General features: G+C 40.5%; 3 protein-coding genes across 3 annotated transcripts; 1 reads left to right on the top strand and 2 right to left on the bottom strand.

Annotated features, from left to right (window-relative positions):
• Window positions 1-3,520: 3,520 nt before the first annotated feature.
• Window positions 3,521-5,779, bottom strand: LOC136255247 (tripartite motif-containing protein 3-like). The gene has a single exon (XM_066047974.1). The coding sequence runs from the start codon at window positions 5,777-5,779 to the stop codon at window positions 3,521-3,523; it is 2,259 nt and encodes a 752-aa protein (XP_065904046.1).
• Window positions 5,780-5,827: 48 nt separating this feature from the next.
• On the top strand, window positions 5,828-7,314 carry LOC136256034 (uncharacterized). Its single transcript, XM_066048952.1, has 3 exons — window positions 5,828-5,923; window positions 5,981-6,268; window positions 6,928-7,314. The coding sequence occupies exons 2-3, from the start codon at window positions 5,986-5,988 to the stop codon at window positions 7,227-7,229; spliced, it is 585 nt and encodes a 194-aa protein (XP_065905024.1). The 5' UTR covers window positions 5,828-5,923; window positions 5,981-5,985; the 3' UTR covers window positions 7,230-7,314.
• Window positions 7,315-8,513: 1,199 nt separating this feature from the next.
• Window positions 8,514-23,840, bottom strand: LOC136255572 (fizzy-related protein homolog). The gene is made up of 14 exons (XM_066048365.1): window positions 23,709-23,840; window positions 23,540-23,622; window positions 23,388-23,465; window positions 23,071-23,090; window positions 22,785-22,974; window positions 22,108-22,135; window positions 12,785-12,940; window positions 12,370-12,435; window positions 12,199-12,301; window positions 11,733-11,920; window positions 10,720-10,812; window positions 9,241-9,486; window positions 9,003-9,095; window positions 8,514-8,905 (listed from the first exon to the last, which is right to left on the bottom strand). The coding sequence occupies exons 1-14, from the start codon at window positions 23,751-23,753 to the stop codon at window positions 8,864-8,866; spliced, it is 1,431 nt and encodes a 476-aa protein (XP_065904437.1). The 5' UTR covers window positions 23,754-23,840; the 3' UTR covers window positions 8,514-8,863.
• Between the last annotated feature and the right edge of the window lie 1,264 nt (window positions 23,841-25,104).

The following is a 25,104-nucleotide window of genomic DNA, read 5'->3' on the forward strand; positions in this document are numbered from 1 at the left end:
GATCCACAGCCTTCATGGAGGACATTGATAAATGTTATTGAAACTACAAGAAAAGATCCCAATTTGGTAAAGGAATTACAAGGAAAGTATAAAGGTAAAAGTACAAGTTATGACAAGCATAATGAATTTTAAGTTTGACTCAGGAATCACAGAAAAACAATTAGAGAAACAAGGGAGGTCACGTGCACCTGTAGGTATACATTTGGACAGTTGATCCCTAATTCAGTCTATACCCATGACTGAATTAGGGATTAAATGTCTACTAATATATATGTAGGTCCCTTGTTTCCCTACTTTTTTCTGTGTCCCCTGAATCAAACTTAAAAATTCCTAATTTGCTTTTTTGTAACATTATTATTACTGGTGAACCAGATTAAACCATATTATACCATATCAAAATAAAGAATAGCACCAAACTAAAAATAGTAATGTTTTCATCTGAACATGCACCCTAACTATCAATTACTGACTCAACACAGTGAAAAAATCAAGCCTGTAACCTTAGCCATTATTACATGTATGCTACGCTTGTCTGAAGTAAGTCAGTCAGTCAATCAGTAGAAATTTTGTAGCAATCTATTAGAAGCATTTAGGGTTGTGCTGGAAGCACTTTTGGGCCCATACTGCCAAGGTGCCAGGAAGGTATTGTGAAGTAAGTTTTTTGGTCACATTGATTTTTGGCCAGGAAAACCCACACCTTTGTGATCTCTAATAATTAAACAATACTACTGTACTGTATGATGAACCATAAGGTGTAAATACCCAGTTACACACTGGAGTTTATCAGGAATTAGCTAGCAAAATAATTACACACAGAAAATTCTACACTACATTTATCCATGCACCTAATTGTAGCACCGTATATTATCTACACTTCAGTTACCGAATTAGTCAGCCCATAGCCTATCATATTACTATATAGACTAAGAAAAAACACAGCATGATAGTTACAATCTATTTAAATTAAAATTTGCAAAGTTATCACTTTCAAGGGAAATAGAATTCTTACGAAGATGCGAACAGAAAGAGGGATGGATATTCTGTTAAACACTCTAATAGAGCAGTCATTGTTTTGATGGGTTGTAGTCATATATTATTAGCAAAGTCTGTCTATACTGAATGCTGAGAGTTTGAAACATTCAATGTACCTAAATATTTCAACAAAGATTACAACCTTACAAATTAACCGGCTGACAGTACCTACAACTAATTCTATTGCCAACTTTTCTTTTCTATGCGGCAAACCGTTAACAAAGCCCACAAAGGTTGCAAATTATGATTACATGAGAAAGTATAGCTAACGTGTCTATCAGCTGGATCATGCATGGTTTATCATCATAAGATTTCAATTCTATTTGCTATCTCCTGAAATCTGTTAGCTTGCAAGAAATAATTAGTATGCTTGAATCAGCTATTGGCTGGCCTGACATCTATTTTCCATTAATTTTAGAATTTTACTTACCTCCCCTGCAATCCTGTCATGCAACCTATTGAGCTAAAACGTTTTACAGGATATAATCCCTCTTAAAGGACACCTGGCCCCTATAAATTTGAACAACCTTGAACTCTTTATAAAAGACGACTTATCAACAGTACTAGTAGTTTATACATCTCTTAACTTAGGACACTTCAAACAAAATATATAATTCTCAAATGTCTTTTAGGGATTCCACTGTATAATATCAGGTCATTTGAACATGTATAGTAATAATAATGTACTTGTGAACACAAGCCATGACCAAAATTAATATGGAATGATATTCATGTATTAATTCTCATGTAGACAAAATGGACAGTGCCCCTGAACAGTTTGAACTCAACAATGATGTAGCTCCAAAGGTAGCAAGATTCTACAATGAGCTTGGAATGAAGTTGATTGATGAAGATGAGTGGCAGAATATGGACCATCAGTTTGGTGGTGCTGGTGATACAAAGGCTCGGTTTCGTAATGTACTGGAGACCTGGTGGACTAGCACACCAAAACAACATTGTACATGGAAAAGCATTGTAGAGGCCCTAGAGTCAAATGGCATGAAGCAAAATCGATTAGCGTATGATATTAAGACAAAGTACAAACTTTAAAAATGCTTTAGTTTTGAAATCTACTGTTGTTTTAGTACATGCACATTGCATCTATTTTTGTCAAGAGAATTTACATAATATATATTATATAGAAAATCCCAATGATAGGGATGATAGTCCTCCACTAAGTGAGGCACTTGACCAGAAATCGGGTGGCCTGTAGTTCTAAGTCAACTTTCTTTAGCCCATTTTCTGTTTTTGCTTGTCTATATCTCTGTAAAGCTGCTGCTACTACGTACTACTACAAGTATAAGGAAAAAGTAGAAATTGATTAGGAAATTAGGAATCATAAAAAAGTAGGGAACAAGGGAGGTCACCTACACATAGTTTATTCTAGATTAAACAGGCTTTGGCAGTGATTGCCATTTGCCCTTCAGATCTTATATTGTCTTATTGTTTTTGTACCCCACCATCTTGTAATTCTGTATAGAGCAATGAAAAATTAAAGCAACCAAATTGTCCATCTGTACACGATTAAGTCATGACATCTGGAGCATGTGCCTATATCCTATTATATCTCATAATCAGATTACAATTGGCAAATAATTCCATCGTTGATTTTGCACAAACTGTGGTATAGTTGTGTTAGATTTAACTGGCTGCTACGCTCTATCCAGAAAATGGAATGACGTGGTGGCTGGTATCTGCCAATTGGTCAGGATGCAGAGTTTTTAGTAGAGCAGTATCAGTATGTATGATGATTTTGTACACTTGTGAAAAAAAGCATCAAACATGGCACACAGACTGTGCTTTCAATGGCATTCATTTTTGGGTATGGCTAGTACTATTGTTTTGGTGGCCTTTATGGTCATTTTTGTATGCATTGAAAAACTCATAATTTTTTTTTGTCTTAATGATCTCCCCGAGGCAATTTTATTTTTATATTGTTAAAAACCTGTGGGTTTCCAAGTAAACCTCTTGTTGAATAAAACAACTCGGCTTTTATTTGAAGTCAATAAGTAGTTTCACTCCAAAGTTATGATCAAATCTATGTATTCATAACTAACAAGTCAAGTTGTTTCTTAGACTAACATCTAATTTGGACCATGTTTACATAACATAATGCCACAGGGAAATAAAAACGACAAACTATATGGCTGAAAAAGCCAAATCTGCAATGGCACAATGCAAAATTGAATTAGGAGTACAATTTTGCTTTTCTGAGTTTTCTCACAAATGACACCTGTACATGTCACTCTATGACTCCATGTGCACATCTTTGTACTATATATATCATTTATGATCCGTACTAGTGATAAGGTATGTTTTGGGTCCCAAAATATAGGGGAAATTCCACCTGTGCTTGTACAATAAGCTGCTATACTGTACATACTGTATGTATTATATATTATACATACGTACATATGTGTACTATCAGTTAATTATATAAATTATAAAAAAAAGTAGATCAAGAGGGAACTACGTGAATATACAAAACTCAATACAACGTCAAATTACAAGAGCCATCACTAGCAATAACAACTTGTCCATTACTCCTCATCACCACTCCAATTGGCTTTGAAAATCTCTTCTTGTTCCCATAAGCACCCTGAATGGAGGACACATAATTGCCATCCTCATCAAATATTAGTACACAGTGTGTGCTCATTGAGCTGACTAGCACGTGACCATCAGGAGTGTAGAAGATACCAGTTGGACGGCTCAGTTTGTATGGATTATTGGTGAAGTTACCAAATAACGCAAGAAATTGGCCACTGGGAGTGAAAATTTGGACTCTATGATTGCCATGATCGGTTACAAACAGACGGTCTTCATTACCACTCAGTGCAAGACCAAAAGGGAAGATGAACGAGCCTGGATCTTCTCCTTGTTTCCCAAAAGAGTAGAAGAAGCTGTCATTTTGAAACACCTGAATCCTGTGGTTGTAACTGTCACAGACAAACAGAAGTTCAGATTGGGATAACAACAAACTACGAGGATGATGAAACTGGCCATCTCCACTACCACAGCCACCAATACGAGAAACAAGCTTACCACTCATAGTCAGTTTATTAATACAATGTAGCTTGTACTCGGCAACATACAGGTACCCTTTCTTGTTCACTGCTAGTCCAGTTGGACATTCTAATGTTCCCTCACTGATGCTGTGTGAGTATTGTAACCGCTCATCAAACACTACTAAACGCTTAGCCGAATAGTCTCTGACAATCAGCTCATTGTTTAGTCCAGTAGCAAACATGTAAGGGTGGGTTAAACTTTTTCCGTAACTACCATATTTGTCAATTATCCGCACATCTTGCTGAATGGTGGAATAGTTGCGAATGTTTGGGGACATTGAGACTTCCCTCAAGACAGTTTCTTTCCATGACACTGATACACTGTGCGCCTCTCTTCTCTTAGGTCTGTATGAAAGTGTGTAAATACCTGAAGGAGTTTCTTCTATCTTAACACTGCCTGTAAAACTTTCTCTCTTGAAATCAACTCTCAAGTGTTCACTCTGATTTGGTACAAGTAGGCCATCTTTATCTTTTAGTGTAACAGTCAGTTTCACTGGACCATATTTGCTCATTGCAGCTGGACCCTTCACACTACAGTTAGGAACATGAGGTAAGGTAGACACACTACAAACACATGTTAACTGACTGACATAGTCATCAGGATTACTAGTGGATAATATCAAATCATCTACTCCACAAACTGGTTCAAGGTTAGTTCGTTCTACTTGACTTGTCAACTCCACCACTCTATTGCTAATGTATTTGCTATAGGTTAGTAACTCACTAGATATTTGTGTTGTGGTAGCCTTGGTAACAAACTCATCACAGCTTACCAACCAGTCTTCAAGCAATTTTATCTCCTTAATCTGACTAGCAAGAGAGCGATGTAATGTGCTCTTAATGTTTTCAACTTTTTGTAGATTAGTTGCTTCTTGCTGTTGCAGTATTTCATGCAATCTCTGGTACACATCTCGTATCGGCTTGATAATTTCAGCTTCACACTTCCCATCTATTTTGTTATCACTTTCCTCCACCTTCTCCAAACCACCTCTCACTAGCTCCAACATCTTCTTCAGTGGTGCAGCTATCACTTTGATCTTCTCACGTTCAACATCAGCTAGTTTATCCACAAAGTTGTATTGATGTTCTCGATGATCAATGTAGGTACAATCTCGACAGATCAAACTACTACAAGTCATACAGTACAGGTCTAGTGGTTGTGTCTTGTGATCTTTACAATATTCAGTTGGTTGTGCTGCTACATGTGTGGACAATATGGTCTTGGGACTTTGTGTGAAGTTTTCCACCGTCACAGTTTTGTGTGACTTGAACTTCCTCATCCTGCTGTGTTGTTTGTAACATTCTCCACACAATGGACTCTCACAATCTACACACCACATTGTCACTGTAGCATCCTCGTCATCACACTCTCCACATTTCAGTTCCTGTTTCACTGTAGCAGTGTGGCGCTTCCTGAAAATTTCTATGAAACGTTTAGTGGAAAAATTGGTAGGAATGTTTGTCACGTCTTGTGGCATTTCAGCTCGACATATTGGACAACACAACTCGTTGCCTGTTAGCTTGCTAGCTTCAATGGTTGACTTGATACATTGTTCACAAAACGTGTGTAAACACGGAATAGTCTTGGGCTGAGTAAATATCTCTTCGCAGATAGCACACGTGATTTCTTCTTCTATTTCCCCCCATCCTCCTTCCTGAGAAGTGGCTTCATGAGCCATTGTAATAAGATAAAGCTGTTATCAACGAGGTTCTCAAACTGTGGCGAACGAAATAATTTGAATACATTTAACCCTCAATGAGTCAAATCAATTGGAATACGAGGGGCGGGGCTTAGCTCGATTTTGTTGGTAGCTTAAAACAAGGTACGAGGTAATCGGTGATGTTTCCACTCCATTGCGAGTCAACCTTTCTTTCTGTAGGTAAAATGGCGAGCAGTACACACGTGATCCAAAATCAGAGGGATTTGCACATCGAGTTAGAGCCAGTGACTGCCCAGTGGAAGTCGTTCGCGGAACAACTTGGGTTACCAGACTACATTATAAGAACTATAGCGGCCAGTGGGGGCAGCAACCCCGAAGAGTGTATCACAGAGGTTCTGACGCGTTGGGCACAGCAGATGGCGCAGTCGTGGAGGATCCTAATTGATGCAATTGACAGTACCAAGACAAATGTTAACTTAGCGGAGCAGCTGAGAGAAAAATATCGCAGTGAGTTGCGTGGCAGTATTGTCTCTCCTTCTTTGTACATGCCCCCACCCCTCCCCCAGTGCTAAGACACTGAAGGGAGTAGTCACTGTCCCTGTCTTGTGTACCTAGACCACTTCTTGTTTATATATTGGCACTGGATACTGAACTGTTATAAATTTAAGAGAGTCCAGTCGGGTCCAGTAAGCACTTCATTCTGTGGCCCTCAGATTTTGAAGATTCTGATGTGCAGTTCCTAATTGCAGTTAAGCTGTTGTATGTTGATTAATTGGAAAACTACACACATTAGCTATAGCTAATTAACAGCTATGCATGGGTGTAGATTCTTGTTAATAAATGAACCTCTTTGCTGGAGCATGGAATAGAACCCCCAGAATCTGCCCACTTGTTCAACAAATCCTTTTTTCTCTGCCTACAGACAAAAGGAAAAGAGCACGTGGTATAGCTATATGAGACCCAGGAGCCCATCTACATTCCACACAGTTTTAGTTACAAGATTCTCACTCCTGACAGGTTTAGCCTTCTCACAGCCTTAACATCAACGAAAGTAGCACAATTTATTGAATTGTTTTAATTGAAATGTGTTTTTACTTGGGAATATAATCTCTAGATTTGTAGAAACTCTATGCACATGTTGTGCCTCTTCTGTTTTGTCATTTTAGATAAATTGGACTCAGTTCCTATGGCTAAAGAGACTAGTAATGATGTGGTCCCAGCAATGGCTTCACACTGGTATGAACTAGGCCAGGCACTGGGTATAGATGACGATCAACTGAACGTCATTGACCATCAGTATGGGGGCAGTGGTGACACACAAGATAGGTTCCGTCGAGTGCTGGACACTTGGTGGCAACAAACGTTAAGAGAAGAACGGACTTGGGAGTGTGTGGTGGAGGCACTAGACTCTAGAGCTGTGAGACATAATGGATTAGCAAATACAATTAGACAAAAGTACATGCAATGAACAATACTGTACAATATAGTATAGTGTTTCTTTTTTTTGTAATTTTGTAATTCTAACAGTTGACTAACTTATTTTCTACTATTTACCCATTGGTAAACAATGTGTTCAATCTGAGGTGCTGTAAAAGTGGAGGAAGTACAATAATGTTCGGTGAGGTCACCACATACATATAACTTTTAAAGTGTAACAACAAATTAATAATACCAAGACATAATACCAAGCAGTGGTCACTACCTAGGCGTGTGACAAAGGCAACCTGAGATTTGAGAATAGACCGTCCATACCCCTAAAAAAATTTTTTGTTATTCCGAGAGGAAATTTCAACTATCTAGTTACCAATTTTAAACTTGTTCGTAACTAGTTACATAGTTTGCAAATTGTGTTGTCTGCTTGAATATCTTGCATACTAGGCACCAGCTGATATTTGAGAGGACAGGTACCTGTGAGCATATGTAGTCTGCAGTAGGCAATGTACTTGTATTAAATCTTATCCCATGAGATTGCCATGTGTTAATACAGTAATTAGTAACTACTTGGCATGTCAATGAACAATTACTCAGGCAAGACTTTGCAAGAAAAGCATCAAACTTGACACAGACTACCATATCTGTATTTTAGTATGTACAAGTTGAGCTGGATCCTGAAAAACAGCTAATAATAAAGTGAATTTTTCTCAAGAAAATCATTGTTTCAGCCAACTAGATGATTAGTGCTGACAGCAATTGTCAACAACAGACATGTGTGGTTTGGCTCCAATACAAGTTTGGAAATTAAAGGGATGTAATGGATATTGCACTTTTATTGCTTCTTCACAAGAACTGTAGTGAAAATTTTGATTGGCTATAAATATTGTGTTGGGCATTTGAACGAAATAATTTTGAAATATTTTTGGCAGGTCAAGCAGTGCTACAAAGGAGTCAAATTTCAAGATTGTGTGAATGAGTTATTACATACTAGTCCACTGTTGTATTCACAGGTTGATATGGCTTGAACAATCTGCATGGTTCATCAGTATGTGAGGGCCGGGGTTGATAGTGTCAGCAGGGATAAAATGACTCCCAATCATTACATGTAATTAGTGACCTTACAGTAGCAGTCAAGTAATGATAATTGTTAGTGTAGTTCTGTATCATTAACGTAAACTTTCAGATTTCTGACTTACATTACCACGTTAGTGGTTTCTTCAGATCACTGCATAACATTTTGCAACAGAACCAAACGGGAAAACATGATTTGTATACTTTTGAAAAGGTGCACAATCACACATTCCAGTTGCATCCTGTGTTGCATAGAAGATTACAAAGATACTAGTTTGTAAATCAGTATATAACAAAATGATTACCACACACAGAGTACAACCACACTGATCACATTGAGAAAATCAAGTCAGTTCAAATTAGAAAGAAAACAAACTAAAATTCCAACAAACCATACCATACAAAACAGTTAAAAATTAAAAACCACTACAACAACTAATCCAACCAATCAAAACAAAACAAATCCTACTATCAGAAATCAATTGAAATAATTTACAAGTCCAATTTAGTTAGATGATTTGAAGATGCCTCGTTTATACACATGTAGTGATGTTAGATTTTTTTAAAAAACAGCAGCAGCTAGTCAGACCACTGCTGCTATCTCAGATATGAGACAATGTTGAGTGGAGAATTGGGCTCCTGTGAGAACAGAACAATACGGCCAATATAAACCTCTCTGAATGATTATATGATACAACTTCAAGTCAATACAAAAGAAACTAACACACACTCACACCTTGTGTGATCTTGCTTTACTGAACACATTCCAGAAACGAAGTGTCTCATCGCCTGCTCCAGTTACTATGGTCTGGCCATCTGGTGACATTGCCTGTAGCATGGTGTGTATTAATAACCACTTAAAGGTGACAAAACACTCTAATTAAATTACCACCCACTATAAGCCAACCACAACTAAACCTGGCAATACTGTAGCTAAACTAGACAGAGAGGTAAATTTCAAAAGCAACACTCACCAAGTAAAGTACTCTAGTGGTATGGCCAGTAAGTTTGGCAATCTGGGTCATACTGGGATATCGCCATAGTAGGATTTGGTTCTGAGAATAGCCGTGAGTACTGACCAGCTCCATGCCATTACGTGACCATGCCAGGTTGCACACTTGTGAGCCGGTGTCTACATGATGAAGTGGCTGACCCATTAACATGTTCCAGAAACGAATGGTACGGTCTACTGTCCCTCCTCCTGACACCAGCAACCCATGCTACAGCAAACACACACAGTTATGGTACACACACATGCACACACACGCAGACACGCACATAAGAACACACAGTACTTGGGACACAGACTGCAAGTAATACAACACAAGTAGAGTCAATATACATAGCTGGGTAGACTACACCCAGTCAACACCAGCTCCTCACTGCTGAATGTCATAGGAGGTTGGAAACGATCTAAGCGCCACTAAAATAAATCACACAAAAATCATTTTATTGAGGAGGGTAATAAGCCAATCTCAGTGTAATGCAGTGAATCATCATTGTTTTGTTATAGAATATGTAGATGACAATTCTGGTGTGAAGATGTATACACCAAACTACAACTTATTAATTTCACCCAGAATTCAAGCGCTTTTTACCAAACAAAGCACATTGTCAAGCATGTTCTGACTATCTAATGATCCCCAGCAAACTCCATCATTTTTCAGTTTTGTACGGTGACTACTGCATTGAGGGTCACATAAAATACCAAATAAAACAAAGCAATTAAGAGTGTATGTGACCAGTACTGCAAAAACCCAACACAATTGTGCAAGCCTAACTTTATAGTAAAAAGCATTGAATACAATGGGTAAAATATTTGCTTATTATGGAAAACATTCTGTAAATTTTTTGTGAAGGAAGGGACTGACAATAAAAACCTGGATATCATCTTATTCGCCCACACAAGAAGAGTTGGAAGATCTGTTTCATTGCCATAGACCCAAGGACACACAAGTTATGGGTGTTTTTACATTACGTCGAAGCGATCATAAGTCATTAATCTTTCTTCACAAATTTCGCCTTTGTATGCAGCGAAGAAAGGACACACTTACCCAGTAGCCGATTTCACACAATTAATGGCAAACACAATGGTGCAAATTTCAATTCCGTACGGCAATCCGTTCGTAAGTTACAACTGTTCTAGTAAGTGCCTGTAATTTACTTTCTTTATACTTGCTGTACAAATTATCTTTCTGTTGTTGCTAGTTTGTAGGGCTGTAACTACAAAAGTTATCAATATATGAGGCTGAAACTTTGCCAGAAGGTGCACTTAGCTAAGTAGACTATAAATATTTAATAAACTGGAATTCAAAAAATGTACCATTGTGTCGGGTTTTTGCAAATCCAGTAACATATATTTAGATAGCGCTTAGAGTGAACCCAACCTCCCCTGACTGAATGTAACCTTACATCACACACATACTGTGGACCACACACCACTAAAATTATACCTGATGTGGTGACCATGCCAGTGCCTTCACTGCAGCATTGTGCTGTGAGAACCGGTAGAGTGGAGTGGATGAGTGGTTGTCCCATATGAACAACTACAGGAGTATAACAACAAAATGATGTATGCACACTAAGAACGTAGATATAAATGCACTATATATAGTATAGCCATTTTTGACATCACGGTACTATTGGAAAAGTGCACAACTTAATAAACAGTTGGCATTAGTGCACAGCCACGTATGACCTTGAGACACATCTCCACAATTTGTTGGCTAACTGTACACAGCTGCAGACTCCACTGCTTTAACAACTTGTACCTATACACAAGTGCTTGGCTTATAACAATAACTTTCTAGTCTCATGGCTAAGGTAGATTTTTCACATTTTAGTAACAAGTTGCAAGATTTCTGGTAGAACTAATCAAAGCACACAACATACATGAACAACTAAAACATGCATGTTTCCTTTATGTGAAAAAGTCACATCATGTAAAAAACTAAAAACTGGTTTATGAAACTAAGTGTGTCATATCATTACTAGCGTCTGGTTGTTAAGTGCACGTATATATTAAGTGCACATTACCTGTTAAGCGCATACCCGTTTTTCGTACTTAAATCATGGTGACAAGCGCATGTGGATGAACACAAAGCTCCAACATGAGACGAAGCTATACAAGAGAAGAAGTGTTAAGGGTTTGCTAAAAGCGTATTTCACAAAGTACAAAGCCAAAATACGTGCGTTTACCATACGTACTTACCAAGCGAAGCAGTCTTCTGTAGTATACTTCACATGAAGGATTTAGTGCACAAAAAACTGGACTCAAAGTATTGGTACATGTAATGAATGCAATTCATACCACCCCAAGAGAGTGAATCCAAAATAATCATCATGACAAGGTTTATTTATTAGGCGCTTATATGTTATCACTCTTTTTTTTTGCGAACTTTATTAGGCGTATGTGCCTAACAACTAGACTCTACACGTATGACAAAACAGTTATGTATGAGCTCACTTTGTTATCATTCCCGCCTGAAGCTAGCAGTTGGCTGTCAGGCGACCATCGGAGACCACACACCTCTTGGGAGTGACCAGTCAGCTTGCGCAGGTAACGGTTGCCAGCAGTCATACGGTGGTCCCACTGTAGTATGGTGCGGTCACGACTACCTGAAGCCACACTAGTGCTGTTCCATGACAACGAGGCTACATGTATGGGGAAGACATGCCATGAGACACACAACATGACACGGTCAAGTTACAAAAATAATGATGACCATGAAGAGTGAAGAACAGAGTTGGTTTACTTGGTTCAAATTGAGAACAACCCTAAACATATACGGTTTCCCAGGGCTAAAATTATGAAGAGCTAAATCTTTCAAATTTAAGTGCCTATGATATTTTTGGTAGGACTGCAAGTGGGCCCCCGTGGTACTCCATTCATGCGTTATTCAACTTACAGTTCAACACAAACATACACTTACTGGCTCTTCCATTGTGGCCAGTCAATGTAGAGACTTTTTTGCTGGCTGCAGCATCCCAGATCTGAACATAGCCTAAGTGTGTCCCTACTGCTAATAAGTGACCCTACAACAGCGTTACATAACATTACATCATCACCCATGACATAACATTACATCACAACACACACTTACATCTTCAGACCAGCACACAGATGTGATAGTGTCTCCTTCACTTTGTAGATCACACAACTTGGTCACCTGTAACAACAGGATAGAGTGCAGTTAACACTACAAACAACTGAACACCAAGCAAGTAGTCATACTGCTATTTCTTTAATGGGTCTGGTGGCATTCACATTGCTAGGAGCTGGGACTTAGACTGCTTTAGACAGGTTCCACTGTACATGAATTACACATTTTTCATTATGGTATGGATGTAATTTGGGGTATGGAATTTATGGAGTATGGTACATGCTAATTAGAAGGTAACACGGAATACTACAGTTCTAAAAAACTTCATACCAGATACAGAAAACATGTATACCATACATGATGGAATTTAGGTGGAGAATTGGGAATGGAGATGAGGCATGTAATAACATAGTACCTGATGGCTGACAGCACTCCACAGATAGACAGCAGTCCCTAGTCCTACACTGAGCACATTAGCTGATGACCAGTCCAGCAGATTGAGGTAGTAATCATCTTGAAGGTCTGGGGCATCCAGTACTTTAAATGGAGTCTTGGAGATCTTCCGTGTTGCCTATGACAACATGTTAATTAAACAATGTAGTATACAGAATGTCAGAATTCCGCCTAAGAATATGAGATCATCGACATACATTGCAAAGAAAATGAGATAATTATTTTGAATAGAGGTGGATGATAACTTACGTATATTGTAATACCACAATATTAATGAACCAATGAAAATGTATACATGTTGAAACAACATAGCCACATAATGCACCTATTGATTCTTGTCCTAAAGGATGAGTCATGCTGTTCTTCCATTGTCAAACTTATATATACACCATCGCCTGCTCATGGAGAGTATCAAGTTTCATTTCTGTACCACTGAGCAAATGTCATGTATGTGTTATTTAAAATGTACAGTGCAACTTCGTTTCACAGCTTTAATAGCCTTCTTACTCACAAGCATGGGTGGATGTAGGCCAACAACTGTACATTGATGTATTCCCTAGTTCATGGTAAACACAGAGACAAGTCTCAACTCCATAGCCTGTTACACTCTTAAGATAATAATAATTGATACTATTTGAGTTTCGTTCAGTGGGTCACAAATTTTCAATACCACTCAGCTCACAAACACCTTATAGACATTGTAACTAATGTGTTGGTAAAAATTATCACTAGGACAATATACCAAAGTCATACAGCACGTCTTTGTGAAGCAATGTCCAGGCAGGAACTATAGCATGTAAGATTAATTTGGGGGATTTACTTAAGCAACAAACATTTAAGCATATATTTGCATCATTATTTTTGTAGTGATAGACTTAGACAGAACTTGCACATTGCACACACCATATTTGTAACACTAGGCTATTTTTAGATTGTGCACGTGATGTACTGATTGACACGTTTTAATACATATTACTACATGGTGGCAGCGTGCTTCGCGACTCATGGCACAAATCCATCTCCAGCCTCCCGATCCCTTTGATTTCAAGACGCCCGATGATTGGCCAAGATGGAAACGGAGATTTGAACAATTTCGTTCTGCTGCTGGCCTTCAAGACGCTTCTGCACCCAAGCAAGTGAACACACTTCTTTACTGTTTAGGAGAGGAGGCGGAGTCCGTCTTAAATTCTACGAACATTAGTGAAGATGACCGGAAAGACTACGCAGCAGTTCTGGCGAAGTTCGATGGGTTCTTTCAGGTTCGGAGAAACGTTATCTTCGAGAGAGCACGGTTCAACCGCCGATGCCAACTACCTGGCGAATCAGCAGAGCAGTATATCGTGGAGCTATACAACTTAGTTGAACACTGCAACTACGGTACTCTCACATCCGAAATGATCCGTGATAGACTCGTTGTTGGCATACAAGATGCTTCATTGTCGCAGCGACTCCAGTTAGATCCCGAGCTGACCCTAGAGAAGGCGAAGAAGCTTGTCCGTCAGCGCGAGGCAGTACAGGAGCAGCAGCAAATGCTCAAAGGAGCAACGTCGGGTGACCTGGATGAACTGCAACGAGGCTACCGTAGAACACCTAGCTATGACACAAGACGACCACAACAGCAGAATCCAAAGTATTTCAAACAGAGACAGTCGGACAGCAAATCTTGTTTACGTTGTGGAAAGGGACAACACTCAAGGGAGAAATGTCCTGCTAAGGATGCTGTCTGCCATCGCTGCCAGAAAAAAGGGCATTATGGAGCCTGCTGCCTTACAAAAATTGACGAGGTAGCTACAGATCATTGCTGTGCCTGTGGCGGTAAGAATACGGACACAATCCCAACCACACAGGGCCTTAGCCTAGACTCTGCCTTTTTGGATGCCATTGAGGACACACGAGCCACTACGTGGACAGCCACAGTGACACTGAACAATGTGGATGTACTAATTAAGCTGGATACTGGGGCAGAAGTCTCTGCCATCACAGTTGAAACCTACCAAAAGCTACGTGTTAAGCTAGAAAAGCCACAGAAGACCCTCTACGGACCATCACAGGCCACCCTGACAGTGAAAGGACAATTCAAGGGAAAACTTGACCACCAGGGTAAGCAAACCATACAATCAGCGTATGTGATAGAAAACCTGAAAAAAAAACCTGCTAGGCTTACCTGCAATTGAGGCCTTGAACCTTGTGGTTAAAGTAGATTCCCTAAGTGACAACACCCAGTATAAAGTAGTACAGAAATTTCAATCCATTTTTCAGGGGCTAGGGAGCTTTGGGGATGCATACACAATTGCACTGCAAGAGGGAGCCAAACCCTATGCTATATTCACACCACGTCATGTCCCCATGCCACTTCGCTCCAAGGTGAAAGATGAGCTGGATAGAATGGAGTCACTGAATGTCATCTCTAAAGTAGAAGAACCATCACCTTGGTGCGCAGGGATGGTTGTCGTGCCCAAGAAAACAGGTGCTATTCGAATCTGTGTAGACCTCAAGCCGTTTAACGAAAATGTACAGCGTAAGGTCCACCCTCTACCGTCTGTAGATGACACACTGGCACAGTTGGCTGGCGCCAAAATTTTTAGCACACTTGATGCCAATAGTGGCTTTTGGCAGGTCCCCTTAGCACAGCCATCAAGGTTGCTGACAACCTTTTTAACCCCGTACGGACGGTACTGCTTTAACAAGCTGCCATTTGGGATCTGTAGTGCCCCGGAACATTTCCAGCACCAGATGGACAAAACCTTAGTGGGAATAGAAGGCGTACTTTGTCACATGGACGACGTAATTGTTTTCGGTGCCAACAAAGATGAACATGATACCCGATTAGAGTGTGTCCTTCAGCGACTTCAATCTGCGGGTGTTACACTTAACGCAGACAAATGTAGGTTTGCTAAGACAGAACTCAGGTTTTTGGGTCACCTAATCACTCAGCAAGGGATCATGCCAGACCCCGAGAAAACTGCTGCTATTGCCAAGATGCCTGCCCCAACAAATGTCTCAGAATTAAAACGATTTATGGGAATGGCTAATCACTTGGGCAAATTTTCTAGCCGTCTTGCAAGCCTTAGCCAACCACTTCGTGAGTTGCTTAGCAAGAACAATGCATGGACCTGGGACAATGCACAAGCATATGCCTATAACCAAATCAAAGAGGAGTTAACAAAGCCTACAGTTCTTGCCCTCTACAATGTAAATGCAGACTTAAAGTCTCTGCTGACGCCTCCTCTTATGGCTTGGGGGCAGTGTTGCTGCAGCACAGTGACCAGGGGTGGCTCCCAGTAGTCTACACGTCCCGTGCCATGACAGACACAGAACGTCGTTATGCACAAATAGAAAAGGAAGCCCTTGCCATCACCTGGGCTTGTGAAAAATTCTCCAGCTACATTCTGGGCAAGAAGTTTCAGATTGAAACAGACCACAAGCCACTGTTACCTCTGTTAGGAAACAAAAGCTTGCATAGCCTTCCACCAAGAATAATGAGATTTAGATTGAGACTGGGACATTTTGAATACAGTATCTCACATACACCAGGCAAGCAGTTGGTCACTGCAGATGCACTGTCTCGCTCTCCACTGGGTTCCACAGCCTCAGCAGCTGTTTGTCCCCTACAGGAAGAAGCAGAATACTTATTAGAGACCTGTGTTACTATGCTACCAGCCAGCAGCCACCGGCTTAATGAATTTTGTGAAGCCCAAGCCAGTGATCCAGTTTGTTCTAGTCTGATTGACTATTGCAAGCATGGCTGGCCATCCAAATGGGACATACCACTCGAACTCAAACCCTACTGGCAAGCCAGGGGCCATCTTACACTGCACAATAACCTATTGCTGTACGGGCCAAGAATAGTGATCCCTAAGTTGCTGCAAAGAGAGGTTCTATCCAAGCTCCATGAAGGTCACCAGGGCATACAGAAGTGCCGCCTTAGAGCTAACATATCAGTATGGTGGCCTGGTATTACAAAGCACATCAAAGACATGGTAGAAAGGTGTCCAACATGTGTGAGAGTTTCGACACCAAGGAGAGAACCTCTTTTGCCATCATATCTCCCCGACTACCCCTGGCAGAAGATCGGAACAGATCTATTTTTCCTGAATGGAGCCAACTATTTGGTTGCTGTTGACTACTTTTCCAGGTACATCGAGGCTATCAAACTTAAAACCACAACAGCACGAAGCATTATTGAGGGACTCAAGTCCATGTTTTCACGACATGGCATTCCAGAAAAGATCATCAGTGACAATGGTCCACAGTACTCTTCTCACGAGTTTGCTGAGTTTGCTTCATCATATAAATTTCACCACATTACCAGCAGCCCTTATTACCCGCAAAGCAATGGACAAGCTGAACGTGCTGTTCAAACTGTAAAAAGGCTGCTTAAAAGCTCTGATGATCCATACACTGCTTTGCTAACTTACCGCACTACCCCCCTGCCCTGGTGCAACTTGTCCCCAGCACAACTACTGATGGGACTGTATTAGATTTGATTTGAAAACAATAGAATACAATGTGCTCAATCAATTACAATGTGCTCACGTGCCTATACATACAATCACGTATGTGTGCATGATAGTTAGTCCATATACACTACATCCCCCTTTCTCAAAGGTTAAAGGTTTAATTTATCTGGGGGTCTAACAACAGTACCAGTCCTGGATCGAGTCACAACAGGGCTTCTGGAAAACTCTATTCTTGGCTCTGCTACACTCGACCGTGACTCTTCCTCTCTAGCACTTGACTCATCTGGTCGAGAATGGAGGTGACTTCGGTTTCGTCTGACTACACTCGTCGGTGTCTGTACTTCGTAGGACCTGTGTCTAGTTTCCTGTACTATTCTACCAGGTACTGGATCAGTGCCATCCCTAGTGGCTACAAAGACTGGGTCATCAGCTCCAAAACTAGGTAATTCCACTACCCTATGTCGACGATCAAAGTTTCTCTTCTGTTTTAGCTTAAATTGTTCATCAATCTTGCGAAACTTGTCCAGATTTGGCCACTTCGGAGCTAAAGAAGTATCAGACATAGGAACGGTAGAGCGAAGCTGTCTGCCCATCAGCAATTGTGATGGGGATAAATGGCACCATGAAAGTGGTGTAGAGCGGTATGCCAGGAGAGCTATGTTAGGGTCGTTGGAGTTCTTCAATAATTTCTTGACTGTTTTTACAGCTCGCTCTGCTTCTCCATTTCCCTGCGGGTGATAGGGGCTGCTTGTGATGTGCTTGAAATCGTAGCTTGAGGCAAATTCCATAAATTCATGAGATGAATATTGTGGACCATTGTCTGAGATAAGCACTTCTGGGATTCCATATCTTCCGAATATGGATTTCATAGCAGATACAACACTCCTTGTGGTAGTCGATGACAACTTAGCTACTTCAATGAACCTAGAGTAATAGTCTACTAGCAATAGGTACATGACACCTTTAAATTCAAACAAGTCAGTTCCTATCTTCTGCCAAGGACGTTGTGGCAGTTTGGATGGAATCATTGGCTCACTCTTGTGAAGAAATGTCTGACAACATTCTTTACATTTCTGTACCATACTTATAATCTGCTGTGACACTCCTGGCCACCAGACTGTTGTGGATGCACGCAACCGGCATTTGGTGATTCCCTGGTGCCCCTGATGGATACGGTTGAGGATTTCCTGTTGCAAGCCTACAGGGATTAAAATTCTATTATTACGCAACAGGAGGTGATTGTAAAGGGACAACTCACAACGTACATTCCAATAAAATTTTAATGTACCTTTTATAGTATGTTTGGCAGGCCAGCCATCTTGACAAAATTTTATCACTTGGGACAACACTGAATCTTCCATCTGTGCTACACGAATCCTCTCCATTTGGTCTGAACTAGCTGGAAGTGAGTTAACAACTGTAGCAACAAAACTTTCTACTAAACTTTGTAGTTCACTGATCTCTGTAGCTTTAACAACCAAAGGGGCTCTTGAGAGAGTGTCAGCTGTAAGCAAAGATTTACCAGCAACATGAACAATTGTAAAATCATATCTCATCATACGTAAGCGGAATCGTAACACACGTGGTGGTAAGCTGTCTAGGTTCTTCTGCCCCAATAGAGACAGCAAAGGTTTGTGATCTGTCTCCAGGGTAAATGATCTTCCAATTAGATACATTGAGAACTTCTCACAAGCCCATGTGAGGGCCAGAGCCTCCTTCTCTATTTGTGCATAACGCACCTCTGTTTCAGTCATAGTACGGGAAGCAAAAGCCACTGCTCTCCACTGAGAACTTGCATCTGGCCGCTGCATTATGACTGCTCCTAATCCAAATGATGATGCATCAGCAGACACCATTGTTTCAGCACCAGGGTCATACAATGCAAGTAGAGGAGCATTTGTCAACGCTTCTTTGACTTTCTTAAAAGCTTCACTTTGAGCTACTTCCCAACAGAAGGTACGCTTGGAGCTGAGTAGCTCAGTTAATGGTTTCGTCAACTCAGCACTGCATGGGATAAACTTTGACAAATGGTTAGTCATACCAATAAAACGGCGCAGCTCTGACACATTCTTTGGAGGACCCATTTGAAGAATTGCATCCGTCTTGGCTGGATCTACTTGAACACCATGGGAGTTAACGATGTGGCCAAGGAATTTCAGCTCTGATTTTGAAAATTCGCATTTGTCAGGGTTGAGGGTCACACCTGCTGATACAAGGCATTTTAGCACAGCCTCTAAACGAGCATCATGCTCGACTTGAGATTTCCCAAATATGAGAACATCATCCATCAGGCAGACGACTCCAGGCATGCCATTCAATAATAAACTCATACGCCGTTGAAATAATTCCGGAGCACTAGTAATTCCAAATGGTAAGACATTGAAACAATACCTTCCAAATGGTGTGATGAAGGTGGTCAATAAACGTGAGCTTCTGGCAAGAGGGATCTGCCAGAACCCACTATTGGCATCCAGCTTTGTGAACACTTGTGCACCTGAGAGCTGGGCTAGTGTTTCTTCCACACGTGGCAGGGGATGATATTCTCTTTGAACACTCTCATTTAGGCGCTTTAGGTCGACACATATTCTGACTTTGCCTGATGATTTGGGGACCACAACCATGCCGGCACACCATGGTGATGGACTGCTTACAGGAGAGATGACCCCCAATGATTCCATACGCTTCAGTTCGTTTTGAACTTTACTTCTTAAAGGCAGAGGTATGTTTCTGGCAGTATAAAGGGCGAATGGCTTGGCACCTTCCTTCAATGATACCTCATATTCTTCTCCAAATTGACCCAGACCATTGAAAAGCTGAGGGTACCGTTTCTCCACATCAGTTTTAGTGCACTCAACTGAATCAAGCATTGACACTAGGTTTAACGAGATGAGTGCCGGTAATCCAAGCAGGTTACGTTTGAGGTGCTGAACAACAAACACATTTTGTTGGCTTGTAGCCTGCTTATGAGTAAGGGTTGCTGTAAACTGTCCTAACACACATAATGGTGACATTGCCGGACCGTACAACTTCCTTGAGCACTTCTCTAAATTGACATTTGGCAATTGGTCAAAAGCAGCTTCACTAATGGCAGAAACTTCAGCACCTGTGTCAATTTTAAAGGTCAAAGGTACTTTGTTTACTGATACTTCAGTCAACCATTGGGTGGTCTGTTGGGCCGTGATTGCTCCTAAGAAATTATCATCTTCTGTTTCTTCTTCATTTAGGTCTTCTGCATGTTGTACTGTGTCTGTAGCTGATTTTTTTGAGAGGCACATGCTACTGTAGTGTCCTCTTTTAGCACATCTAAAGCAAGTGATATCTCGAGCTGGGCATCGATCTCGTGTGTGTTTCCCTTTTCCGCAGCGTCCACAGTTTCTAGCAGGAGAATCCTGTCTCAAGGGAATATATCCATAGGCCTTGGAAACATTAGGGGGTCTACGTGGAAGTCGGATATTCTCTAAGTCACTTGAAATGACCCCTTCTGGCCGATCGTTCAGGAGATCTTGTTGTCTGCCAATAGCTTCCTTCTGGCGAATTCTTATTTTGGCCTTTTCCAGGGTGAGATCTGGGTCCATTTGCAGCTGTTGGGAAAGGTGTTGGTCTCTAATACCGACCACCAGTCTATCTCGTATCATTTCTTCCTTTAAACCTTGGTAATTGCACGTTTCTGCGAGATGGTAAAGAGAAGTGATGAACTGTTCAGCACTTTCGCCTGCCAGCTGGACTCTCTTATTGAACTTTGCACGTTCGAATATTACGTTTTGGCAGACTCTAAAAAAGGCATCAAATTTTGCTAAAACATAGTCAAATTTCTTTCGTTCATCCTGTGTGGCGTTGGTGGATGTTAGAACATCGTCAGCATCTTCGCCTAGGCAGTAGAGTAATGTGCTGACCTGACGTGGCTCCGCAGCTGCAGAAAGATTGGAGGCATCACGAAATTGTAGGAAACGTTTCTTCCATCGTGGCCAGTCGTCTGGATCACTGAAGTTAAATGGCTTAGGAGGATCTATGTTCATTGTAGCCATCGTTTCTTTACTGTTCGTGATCTTCAAACGCCGGGAGACACTTCTGACACCATGTATTAGATTTGATTTGAAAACAATAGAATACAACGTGCTCAATCAATTACAATGTGCTCACGTGCCTATACATACAATCACGTATGTGTGCATGATAGTTAGTCCATATACACTACAGGGACGATCCCTGCGCACTACTTTACCTCAGGTACAAGACCAATACATACCACACTGGGAATACCTTGAAACATTTAAAGAGCTAAATGCCGAATTTAAACTCAAACAGAAGATGGCTTATGATCAACGTCATTGAGCTCACTCTCTTTCTCCTATCCCTGATGAGGAGGAGGTGTGGATAACAACTGGCCAGTCAACAACATCAGGCCAAGTCAGATCTCAAGCCGACGCCCCTCGCTCTTATATTGTGAACACACCTCAGGGGCCAATCAGACGTAACCGCTGCCATCTCCGTGTGGTTCCAAACAGTAGTAGTACTAACACTGTACAGCCTGATAGCACCAACCCTGTGGTCACAGTAAACCCGGACACACAACAACCTAGTGGCAACTCTTCAAGACCTGTTACCAGATCAATGACTGGAACGGTTACACGTCCACCCGACCGACTACGGTTTTGAACCTTAAAGGAGGGGAGATGTAGTGATAGACTTGGACAGAACTTGCACATGCACACACCATATTTGTAACACTAGGCTATTTTTAGATTGTGCACGTGATGTACTGATTGACACGTTTTAATACATATTACTACAATTTTAAACAATACACTACACTTGAGTTACTTACCCTTCGTGGTGACAGCAAGAGCTTTTGCCTACAATAGAAACAACAGCAAATATTCCCTAGTAACGACACTAATGATTACATGTTCACAGTCATAAACTCCACATGTAGAACTACTGTACATCACAAACAAGTGATTTGCTGTTTTGTAATCACCATTATAAAATAAACTTTTTCATCTCATGTTGCCAGTGTTAAAAAAAACATAATTCTTTAAGTGTTGCCAAATTTGTCGTCAAATTTGTAGATTCACCAGTGATAAATGGCAACATCAATAAACCACCAGCCTATGGATAATTTCAAGCGCTATCATGTTTTCCTCAGAACTTCCACAATAACCATACCTTACTGTTACATGAATGCTTATAGAGCTAAATAACAATGCCCATGACACAATATAACTTGTAGTTAAAGCAAGTGACGACATCATTGTCCATATAGACTACGTTTACAATATCCAGACAGCAAAATCACTACCACATCAGCTTTACCATATATCCCATATGTAGTTAAACCTCTCTTAACAAACTAGGACACAATACAGAGCCCCCATATAAGGACAAAGACTTTGGTCTAGTTCCTATGAAAAACCTCTTATAATAGTGAAAAGGGATAACCTTTTTAAAGGCCAAAAGTGTACATGTCTGACATATAGAGGTTCCACCATACAAATCACTCACGTGGTTTTGCTGATGGGGGAGACACTATAAGGAGCCATTGTGCTGAGCATCTTCTTTGGTGACTGATAGTGAAGGAGATTGGACTTGGAGGTTTGGGCCAGTGGTACACGACTGTTAGGATCAGGTAGCTCAACATGACTCTCTCCTAATATCTCATTCTGTAGGGCCAACTGGTAGGCCATACTCTCAGCTGTGGCAGAGAGGTGTTGGTAATAAGAACTTGGTAACATTCGAGTGCATACATGTGGGTGTGCATGTGTGTGGCCATAAAAGAGTCCATCCTCACCTTTGATAGGCTCTGGATTCCTAATATTCAGAAAAAAAGACAACACATATAACAAATACATAACACAAACAGTTAATAAAATTGATTTTACAAATGAGGCAACTTATTTTTATCTTTACAGACTAATCAATGACTGAAATTCATAAAAACAAATCACATTTAGTCACTACACATGTAAGAGTCTCATTTCCAGGAGAAAAACAAGATAAACAATTTACTCAGATAATGTTAGCACATACACACCATGTTGTTTACACATTACACAAAAATTTAGCACAGCACAATTAAACATTTACTTCTACATCACATGCACTTACTGTTCTTTCTCTTCATCATTACCATCTCCAGTAAACAATTGTCTACGGAAGGCAGGAGACGAGCGGCTTGGTATGTATCTAAAAGACGCAAACACAAAACGAAAATATTAGAACACATAATTGCGTTCTTTCCGAGCTTTGTTCAAACTAACCTGTCTCCATTTTCTTTTATACAAGCTGGTGAACGAATGGGCGAGCCGTATACTTGAACTTGTGGTGTCTTCTTCGGGGAAGACTGAAAGAAAACGTGACAAATTTCTCACTTTTTCTAAACCCTACATCACAAGACCTAACTACACTGTTATAAGAAAAATTACTAACCATTCCTAGTGTGTTCCTTAACCGACCCTCGAATATGGGATCCATGTGTCACCACGATAGTAGTTGTGATTCAAAAAAATTTAAATATTCTATTTAATGCCTCTTAGTTACAAATACCCTGTGAAGATAGTCTATACGCATGCGCACGTAATTATACTGTGGCAGCGATCAAGACGAGAACGGAAGACAAGACCTTGTTCTCAGTGTTGGCCATAAATGGAACACTTTGCCATGACGTAAAAGGAAGTAGAGGAGGAAGCCTAACAGAACGAGACCGAATGACTTCGAAAATGGTCAGAACATAGATTAATTTTATAAACCCCAGGAACTGAGGTTTGTAAATCAATGGTCAGAACTTGGTTTTAGTTTTGCGGTGATAGAAAATCACTCAGTTGGGCACAGGATGGATGTGCGATAAGCTAAAAGAATGACGGCAAAGTCCGGGGCAAAGACAGTTGATCGTTCGTTCAACCTTTCGTCTTACTCAACCTCTCACATAATCGGTGGAGAATCAGCCGATCGTGGAGTAGTCTTGGCTTCTGAATGCACACCTAATTTCTCCAGTGCATGCCGAGAGTGTTTCAATGGTGCATAAATGCTATGTCTGTGACCAAACAACGACCTGATATGTGGAGGGTTATATGTGAAGCATTCAACTTTACTAGTGATGTGATACAAGCCATAGAGGACAATAGTGCTGATGCCAAAGTGAGGTGTATAGATTTAATTCATTTTTTTTGTTCCATCACTGTCATGGTATCACTTTTGGATGTTATTGAAGATAGTGTTAGAGAACTTGATCCTCACTTAGCCAATGTTATTAATGGTGTCAAACCAGTAACAAACAGATAGCTAACTATATATAGCTGCTCATTTTGCATACACGAGTATAAACTACCTAGCTACCTATAATGGTCTGGTCTACTAGTTACAGTGTAATATTGTGTAGTGTATTAATTATATATTACTCCGATCCTTAAAATCAGCTAATAGTGGATTTAGTTCACTTTGGTACAGTTGCGTGTGTTATGCTGCTTAGTTGTATTTTAACTGAAAACTGTGTACAAAAAATGGGCAATGGATCCACTTGATTTTTGGAAGGGACATTATTTGATTATTATGTGCGAAGTCCCTGTACTACATTAGATACTTTGGACCACCACCCAGCTTGCCAATGAGAAATGGCCTGCACCTACAAAACAGTTGGTAGTGGTACCTTGGAGTTCTGTCTATGAAAATACAGTGGTGATTTTTACAAATGTATGAGTTTTACCAAGTAAACTACTGTACTCTGTGATCATCTACAGTATGGGGATACCACAAGTCCACAATCATATAGCTACACAGGATTCTTTTGCCATATATGGGTATTTATGTTGTATACCACAACAACTTG

This window comes from Dysidea avara, chromosome 5 (genome assembly GCF_963678975.1).
Source record: "Dysidea avara chromosome 5, odDysAvar1.4, whole genome shotgun sequence".
Classification (NCBI taxonomy): Eukaryota; Metazoa; Porifera; class Demospongiae; order Dictyoceratida; family Dysideidae; genus Dysidea; species Dysidea avara.